This window comes from Seriola lalandi, unplaced genomic scaffold, assembly GCF_002814215.2.
Source record: "Seriola lalandi dorsalis isolate HSWRI2012SDOR001 ecotype SW California unplaced genomic scaffold, Sedor1 jcf7180002051257, whole genome shotgun sequence".
Classification (NCBI taxonomy): domain Eukaryota; kingdom Metazoa; phylum Chordata; class Actinopteri; order Carangiformes; family Carangidae; genus Seriola; species Seriola lalandi.
In genome coordinates this window covers 2,171-11,574 of record NW_019521810.1, presented here as the reverse complement: position 1 = coordinate 11,574, position 9,404 = coordinate 2,171, and the positions used below count along the sequence as shown (strand labels likewise).

General features: G+C 46.3%; 1 protein-coding gene across 1 annotated transcript in view; it reads right to left on the bottom strand.

Annotated features, from left to right (window-relative positions):
• Positions 1–718: 718 nt before the first annotated feature.
• The window catches only part of LOC111649592 (calpain-2 catalytic subunit-like), a 9,024-nt gene continuing 338 nt past the window's right edge, over positions 719–9,404 (bottom strand). Inside the window, exons 2-17 of the mRNA XM_087172024.1 lie at positions 8,025–9,376; positions 7,309–7,378; positions 7,086–7,204; positions 6,194–6,327; positions 4,279–4,447; positions 3,752–3,835; positions 3,580–3,665; positions 3,328–3,402; positions 3,094–3,254; positions 2,575–2,744; positions 2,123–2,134; positions 1,470–1,681; positions 1,356–1,392; positions 1,074–1,139; positions 935–992; positions 719–810 (exon numbers count right to left, since the gene is read on the bottom strand). Coding sequence (XP_087028150.1) covers positions 719–810; positions 935–992; positions 1,074–1,139; positions 1,356–1,392; positions 1,470–1,681; positions 2,123–2,134; positions 2,575–2,744; positions 3,094–3,254; positions 3,328–3,402; positions 3,580–3,665; positions 3,752–3,835; positions 4,279–4,447; positions 6,194–6,327; positions 7,086–7,204; positions 7,309–7,378; positions 8,025–8,264 — 1,785 coding nt within the window. The 5' untranslated portion in view covers positions 8,265–9,376. The remainder of the gene's footprint in view (positions 811–934; positions 993–1,073; positions 1,140–1,355; positions 1,393–1,469; positions 1,682–2,122; positions 2,135–2,574; positions 2,745–3,093; positions 3,255–3,327; positions 3,403–3,579; positions 3,666–3,751; positions 3,836–4,278; positions 4,448–6,193; positions 6,328–7,085; positions 7,205–7,308; positions 7,379–8,024; positions 9,377–9,404) is intronic.

The window sequence follows — 9,404 nt, the reverse complement described above, 5'->3', positions numbered from 1 at the left end:
GCTGGTCCACACCTGTCTACATCTGTTACACCTGTCTACACCTGTCTACATCTGTCTACAGCTGGTCCACACCCGTCTACAGCTGGTCCACACCTGTCTACACCTGTCTACAGCTGGTCCACATCTGTCTACAGCTGTCTACAGCTGATCCACACCTGTCTACAGCTGGTCCACACCTGTCTACACCTGTCTACATCTGTCTACAGCTGGTCCACACCTGTCTACAGCTGGTCCACACCTGTCTACACCTGTCCACACCTGTCCACACCTGTCTACAGCTGTTCCACACCTGTCTACAGCTGGTCCACACCTGTCTACACCTGTCTACACCTGTCTACACCTATCTACAGCTGATCCACACCTGTCTACAGTTGTCTACAGCTGGTCCACAGCTGTCTACACCTGTATACAGCTGGTCCACACCTGTCTACAGCTGTCTACAGCTGGTCCACACCTGTCTACAGCTGGTCCACACCTGTCTTCAGCTGTCTACAGTTGGTCCACACCTGTCCACACCTGTCTACAGCTGGTCCACACCTGTCTACATCTGTCTACAGCTGGTCCACACCTGTCTACAGCTGGTCCACACCTGTCTACACCTGTCTACAGCTGTCTACATCTGTCTACAGCTGGTCCTCACCTGTCTACAGCTGGTCCACACCTGTCTACAGCTGATCCACACCTGACTACATCTGTCTGCAGCTGGTCCACACCTGTCTCATGTTTGGCTGAACATGAAGGATACGTCCAGCAGACTGATGATGCTGCGGCAGGTCTGAAGACTGAAGCCGTCGGTCTTCACCTCAGATCCTTCAACACACACACACACACACACACACACACACACACACACACACACACACATTAAATTCTCTACTGTAAGATCATGCAGCAGCTGAATGTGACAGGAGGTCAAAGGTCAAACTGTTCTCACTCTGAGCGACAACTCTGTCCAGAATCTGCTGGAGCTCGAAGCCTGAGATCTCAGAGTCCTGTGGACACAGAGTCAAGACCTGAACCCAAACCTTCTTCATCTCTGATCACATGAAGAAGAAGTAAAAATGTGTCTTTACGTTTCCAGAGATCTGGAGGAACAGACGTCTGAAGTGAGGATCCACGTCGTCCTGCCCCACGTCAGGCTGAAACAAAACCAGACAGGAAGTTACACCCAGTTTCCCTGAGCCTCAGGTCCTGGGTTTAGTTACAACAACATCATCATCATCATCATCATCATCATCATCATCATCATCATCATCATCACTTTGATGATTCATGTAAAAATCTTTTTTTTCTTCACAGAACAGAAACTAAAAACCACTTCAGATATCTGATGAACTGCAGCTTCAGAGTCTCACCTCCTGGATGTTGGCGCTCACGTCCTCCTCCATCGGCCTGAAACAACCAGAGAATGAAACCATCACCAGTCTGACCAGTAACCACCGGTCCTCCTAGTCCAGCCGCCCTCTGACCTGCTGTGCGCCTCCTTCTCCGTGAACACCCTCAGGGCGAAGCTTCCTTTGCGGTGTGGTTCGAAGGTGGAGGGGACGATGACGTACTCTCCGGGGGGGAGTTTGAAGCGGCCGCACACCTCCCTCAGGTTGATGAAGGTCGGGCTGCGAGCCACCGCTGCCGACCTCAGCAGGACGTCCGGCCCCAGGTGGACGTTACTGCGACCTTTGAACTGACCACAGAAGAAGAACGTCTGCTCACCCTCTGACTGTATCTGTTCTGGTCTAACCCCCTGAACTCTGAAACCCTGACCTCTGACACCCTGACCTCTGACACCCTGACCTCTGACACCCTGACCTCTGAAACCCTGACCTCTGACACCCTGACCTCTGACACCCTGACCTCTGACACCCTGACGTCTGATACCCTGACCTCTGACACCCTGACCTCTGAAACCCTGATCTCTGACCTCTGACACCCTGACCTCTGACACCTGATCTCTGACCTCTGACACCCTGACCTCTGATACCCTGACCTCTGACACCCTGACCTCTGACACCTGATCTCTGACCTCTGACACCCTGACCTCTGACACCTGATCTCTGACCTTCGACCTTGTGCTTGTTAGTGCAACAACTGATCAAAGGAAGAAAACAGTTGTTGTGAATCTCACCTCATCAGGAACCTGAAAAACACAAACACATAAACATCACAGGAAGAAATCACTGATCAATGATCAATGATAAAACTGATCAGTCATAAAATGTCTGTGCATGTGTTAATGTGTGTGTTTATGTGTGTGTTTATGTGTGTGTTTGTTTGTGTGTGTGTGTGTTTGTGTTTGTTTGTGTGTGTGTGTGTGTATGTGTGTGTGTATGTTTAGGTGTGTGTGTGTGTGTATGTGTGTGTTTATGTGTGCGTTTATGTGTGTGTTTATGTGTGTTTATGTGTGTTTGTGTGTGTGTGTGTTTGTGTTTGTGTGTGTGTGTTTGTGTGTGTGTGTGTGTATGTGTGTGTGTATGTTTAGGTGTGTGTGTGTGTGTATGTGTGTGTGTGTATGTTTAGGTGTGTGTGTGTGTGTGTGTGTGTGTGTGTGTGTGTGTGTGTGTGTGTGTGTGTGTGGACCTGATAGATGGCGAATCCGATGGTGTTGAGGTCTCGTCCGAAGCGTCTCTCCCTGCGAGCGTTTTTCTGCATCAGACCGATGAGGGCGGTGCAGCCATCCTCGCCGTCGTCAGGGTCATCGTCGACGGCGAGGAGTCGGACGAAGAACTGAGGGTTGGAGCAGAACGTGGCTGCAGAGAGAGAGAGAACAGGTGATCACACACAGTCGCATGACACACCTGAAACCACAGAAGAAGAAACGTCTGAAGGTTTATCACAGTGATGAAGCGTGAGCACTGACAGCAGTTACACTGTCTATGAACAGATGGATTGTGGGAGTTGAAGTTTTTATTCTGGTTCAGAGATGAAGGTTTGAAGTGACAGGAAGAGGAAGAGAGAGAGAGAACATGATTGTTTTGATGAAATGAGTTGTGACTTTTATTGTGAAGTTCTTAAACGAACTCAGAGTCTGAGATCAAACTGACGCGTCGTCTTCAGTCTGACCCTCAGTGACCTCTGACCTCTGGGTCACACTCGTACCAGGGTAGTTCCTGCAGCCACCAGCGGTGGAGCCAACCCTCCATACGCCCTTGAACTCGGCGTAGTTCCAGCGAGCGACCTGGTTGCTGGTGAGCGTGTCGGGCGTCAGGTTACAGATGTCGAGGCGGGAAAACTGACGCAGGAAGTCGGAGTAGGACATCCTGCAGAGAGAGGAGAAGAAGAAAGAAGCTGACTCTGACTCAGAGAGATTCTCACATCCTCGTCTTCACTCACCAGAACTCTCCATCGTCAGCACGGTGATCCAGCTTCCTCCTCTCCTCCGGCCCGACTCCGGCCCACTCCCTGGAACTGACACAGAGCAATCACTGTGATCATGTGATGAACCTCAGCTGAGTCTCTCAAAGGACACGTCGCTGTAACACTGACCGATCTCTGACACACAGTTGTCTCACATGATCATTAAATGATTGTTAAACCAAAACCATCTGGTTCAGACAGATGTTCAGACAGATGTGGTGCACTCACTCGTCACTCCAGGCGCCAGTCCACTCCACCTGACCCCAGGGGTTCCTGATCCTCAGCAGGTCCACAAGAGAACCGGAGGAATGAACCTGCAGAACCAAAGACGTTGAAACCAGCTGTTCCTGTTTTCTGCTCATGTCAACAAACTGTCTCATGATTACCCAGAATGCCTCACCTGCTCAGCTGCAGTGATAGAGTAGGCGTGGCCTTTAACCAGCTTCTGACTAGTGATCGCCTCCGTCTCATAGGAGCTGGAAATCTGACAAACGTGAACATGTGTCAGCGTTAGCACTGTTAGCATTGTTAGCACTGTTAGCATCCTGCAGGACCTTCAGCTTCTATCAAAGAGACAGAGGTCAGTGCTAACAAATAGAAATTTTATAACTTCAGGCAACATCAGCTAACAAGCTAAATTAGTTAAATAATAATAAATTAAATGACCTAATAGCTAAACTAACGAGCTAAAGAAACTAAAGATCTTAAGAAGATAAACTGATGAAATTACTTAATGAAGTGAATTAGCAAACAAACTGAATGAGCCTCATGTGTTTCTGAGCTAACTGTTAGCTCAGCTAGCTCTCTACCTACGTAGTCGCAGTGGAGGTGAGTCAGAGATTTTGTTTTATTGACATGAATTTAACAGACACCTGTCGGCTAATCAGAGACGGGGATTACAGGTGATATAGAGTTTGAAAGGTTTACGTCGATGGAGCAGCCGAGCAGCGAGCCAAGCTTCAGAGCCTTCCTTATGATGTTGAACAGGGAGGGCGGAGCCTCCTTCAGGTCGTAGCTCTCTGCGATTCCTCCAGTGAAATCCTCGAAACCCTCGATGCTGGAGCCTCCAGTCAGAGCCTCATACGAACTGTTCACCCTGCAGGAGGAGACGGTTCACACTAAAACTTCCCCTTACACCTGCACAGGTGTGTTAGCCACGCTGTGTGATGAAGAAACCAGGACTCATAGTTTTAAACCTGCAGCTGAGGAGCTGAAGCGTCAGCTGTTGATTGTAAATAGTTTCCTGACAAACTGAGAACTGAGATTTCTTCTAAATAAAATCTCAGATTAACAACACATCGACTGTAGTGATCCTGAACTGTGGGTGGAAAATGAAGGAAGATGAAGTGGAGGTTATGTTGGGTCAGTGAGGTGAAAAAATCAGAGCAGCAGGTGTGATGGCTTCACCTGCTCTGAGTCAGCAGCTTCTATCTGCAGCTCTGTTTGTTTTCCAGGCGTACAGAGTACACCCTCCTCCACCCTACTGCTAATCACCACGGGCACGCGCACGCACGCACGCACGCACGCACGCACACACACACAGCACCACCTGGACACTTCCAGCTGAGGTGAAGTAAATTAAACCAAAGTCCAGTCAGAAAAGACCAAACTTAGTCCAACTGTTCACTCCAGAGTGTAAAGTCTGTAAACACTGTAAACACTGTAAACACTGTAAACACTGAACAATGTAAACAATGTGAACACTGTAAACACTGAACAATGTAAACAATGTAAACACTGTAAACACTGTAAACACTGAACAATGTAAACAATGTGAACACTGTAAACACTGTAAACACTGAACAATGTAAACAATGTGAACACTGTAAACACTGTAAACAATGTGAACACTGTAAACACTGTAAACAATGTGAACACTGTAAACAATGTGAACACTGTAAACACTGTAAACACTGTAAACACTGTAAACACTGTAAACACTGTAACAATGTAAACAATGTGAACAATGTGAACACTGTAAACACTGTAAACACTGTAAACAATGTGAACAATGTAAACACTGTAAACACTGTAAACACTGTAAACAATGTGAACACTGTAAACACTGTAAACACTGTAAACAATGTGAACAATGTGAACACTGTAAAGACTGAACAATGTAAACACTGTAAACACTGTAAACAATGTAAACACTGTAAACAATGTGAACACTGTAAACACTGTAAACACTGTAAACAATGTGAACACTGTAAACACTGTAAACACTGTAAACAATGTGAACAATGTAAACACTGTAAACAATGTGAACACTGTAAACACTGTAAACACTGTAAACACTGTAAACAATGTGAACAATGTGAACACTGTAAAGACTGAACAATGTAAACACTGTAAACACTGTAAACACTGTGAACACTGTAAACACTGTAAACACTGTAAACACTGTAAACACTGTAAACACTGTAAACACTGTAAACACTGTAAACAATGTGAACACTGTAAACACTGTAAACACTGTAAACACTGAACAATGTAAACAATGTGAACAATGTAAATACTGTAAATACTGTGAACAATGTAAATACCCTAAATACTGTAAACATTAAATACTGTAAACACTAAACAATGTGAACAATGTAAATAATGTAAACACTGTAAACACTGAACACTGTAAACACTGTAAACAATGTAAACACTAAACAATGTGAACAATGTAAATACTGTAAATACTGTGAACAATGTAAATACCCTAAATACTGTAAACATTAAATACTGTAAACACTAAACACTGTAAACACTGTGAACACTGTAACCACTGAAGCAGCTGCAGTGTAACCACAACAACTGACAACAACCCCCCCCCCACCCCCCACACCCTTACTTGGCGTAGGCCTTCTCCAGCAGAGCGCTCCAGAACTCTTTTCCCTCGGCCGAGTGAACAAACAGCAGCTTCCCGTCTCTGGTTGGCAGCCGGTCATCCACAACCACGTCCACCCACTCTCCGTACTGCCACAGCTACAGGAACAAGAAACATGATGTCACTTCCTCTGCAGGCTCCACCCACCACAGAAAGGAAGGGTCCTGATTGTGTGAAGTGTCACAGCACATACCACTAAGTCTGTCACTGTTGTAGTTATAAATAAAGTTCTCCCAGGACGTTTTCCCTCGAGCTCGAGGAGACGTGGTATTTCACTTTTGGACTGCAGCCCTAAATCCAGGCCCTCCTTTGGTCCTCAGTGTCCCATAATGCATTGCTCAATGCTCAGATTTTTGATGTTGTGTTCAGGTGATGCTCGTCACATTGTGAAGTCATAAACTGATGATGTGTTAGAGGTTGATGTATCCAAGGTGAATCTCACACCTGAAGTTTCTGACTTAACAAGTTAGAGAAGAGCACCTGAATGCACCACAAGCTTGGTCCTCGTGATGTTTGAGCGTTCGGCTCATGAATAGAGCAGCTATGAAATCACTTCCTGTTTCCATCATGAGAACAATCAAGCTCCTCAGAGAGCAGCTGACATTTCCTCTGATCAGTCATTCAAACCAACTGAGCCGCTTCACCACCCGAACCCGCCTCATAAATGTATACATAGGTATATATATATATATATATATATATTATTAGTTCTGGGTTTTTCATTAGTTTTTATTTTTATTTATTTTTGACTTATTGTTTAAAATTTCAGTTTAGTTTAGTTTAGTTAATTTAGGCTAGTTAGTTAGTTAGTTATTTTAGTTGGTTAGGTTTGTTTTTGCTGGTACAGGTGAGTCACCTGGAAGTGGAAGATTCCGGTGTACTGAGACGTGAAGCTCTGACCAGGAGGAACCACTCTGCTCAGAATCTGAGGGTCCAGAGTCAGAGAGGCCACAGCCGCCAGCAGCCAGCAGTCACCTGACAGACAGAGAGCAGGTCACATGATCATAGTGTATGTGTGTGTGTGTGTGTGTGTGTGTGTGTGTGTGTGTGTGTGTGTGTGTGTGTGTGTGTGTGGTCACCCAGGGCTCCCTGACAGATGTCGGTTCTTTTTGCTCCATCCACAATGAACTGAGGAGCAGGACACAGTTCCTGATTGGACGAGACAGCAGATCATCATCATCAAAATCACCATCATCACCATCACCATCATCATCATTATCATCATCAATCTAAAACAGACTGTGAGGAATAAATTGTGTTTTTCAAGCCTAAATGTGAGCTTCATCAACCTTTGTCATTAAACTAACAGGAAGGTGAACAGGTCGACTCACACCTGTCCAGGTGAAACAGCAGCACTGACGTGTGGTTTATGTTTAACAAACTGAGTGAGATTTTTAATTTATTAACAGGAGTGGTTTGAGTTTATCTTTGATATCTTTAAACTGGTAGAAGACAGGTGAATGAGTGAGTCCACCAACTGCTCCAGGCAGACATATGCCAGGTTACCATGGAGACCACACACACACACACAGTTACCTGGTCACACCACCTTCCGCCTGTTTGCTGTGTTAAACACGAGCTGTGGTTTAATGTTAATGTGACACAGAACAAACACCTTGTACCTGATACTAAGAGCACGACGTTGCTGCTTGATTAATCAGTCGATCAGAAACCAGCTGACAACAACCATCAATCATATTTACACTCAGTTAGAGTGAGAATGTCTCCTGTTCTCTCTAACAACATCTCTGTTCATCACTAGTGAAAATAATCACACAGTCGTGTCTCAGCTCACCGTGGGTCGTTTCCACTCCACTCCGATGGTTTTGGACGAGTAGCGTCCCAGCTGGTTGTATCCCAGAGAGTCCCAGGTCGCGGGGAAGGTCGGGTCACAGAACAGCGAGCCGCTCTGCAGACACTCACTCCGCAGCTGTTCAAAGTCCTGCTGGTTGAAGGGTATGGCGTTGGCCTGGCTGCCGGTACCATCTTCTTCCCGGGCCTTCCTCCGGGCCAGATCAGCTGCTGTACTCGCCATCCTGAGAGTCTACCGAAAGTCTTGAGAGTCTACCGAAAGTCTTGAGAGTCTACCGAAAGTCTTCAGAGTCTACCGAAAGTCTTCAGAGTCTACCGAAAGTCTGGTAAGATTCACCTGAGAATCTTCAAGTATCTGTCAGGAATCTGACAAAAGTCTGCTGAAAAGAATTTACAGAGTGTCGTTCAAGATTCAGCCACGAATCAGCTGAAAGTCCGTGAACGTCTCTGCTGTGGTGACCGAAATGTTGGTAAGAGTCTGTCTGAGTCGAGCTGAGGTGTGTGTGTGTGTGTGTGTGTGTGTGAAGGTGGTCAGGTGTCAAGGGGCGGGGCTTTGGTCCAGGTGAAGGAGCAGTGTGAATTATTCAGAGCAAACATCTGATAAACACTGAGGTGTTTACACACAGCACTGACACCTTAAACACACCTGAATCTGAGCTCACAGTCTGCTGCCTGACAACAGGAGACCTGAAGTCCAGACTCTGATCCATACACCAGGACCACCAGGAGCACCAGGAGCACCAGGACCACCAGGAGCACCAGGACCACCAGGACCACCAGGACCACCAGGACCACCAGGACCACCAGGACCACCAGGACCACCAGGACCACCAGGACCACCACAGCTCAGACAGTTTGTGACGTGATGAACCTGACCAGCTGTGGCGCTGCAGAGGGCCCACAGCCTTCAGGTGGCTAATTCAGACTGGCAGTGGTACCTTTAATGACCTCCTGTAAAAACCTTTTACGACAACATTATTACACCAGAGACTATTAAAGAACAAAGCTATGACGAGCTTGTTGAGACATGAAGGTCGATAAGATTCAGTTTCAAACTAGAGAAACTTTTTGAAAAGAGACTTCAAAGACATTTTTCTTTTACTTCGTATCTTAAAGAGCTCACAGTTCCTGTTATCAGAACAGAACACCCTCCACATGCAGGTCTACTGAGGTTCCTGGAGTCTCTCTTCTTCACTGTCACAGATCTGGCTCTACAGCAGCCAATCAGGTGGGAGACAGCTGATGGACGGCAGGTTTGAGACTCTGGGATGTCCTGAAACCTGTGGTTTTATTTTTCATGTTTGTATGAATCTGACAGTTTTCTACGTTTTTTCACTAGAAAAAAAAAAGCGGGGGGGGGGGG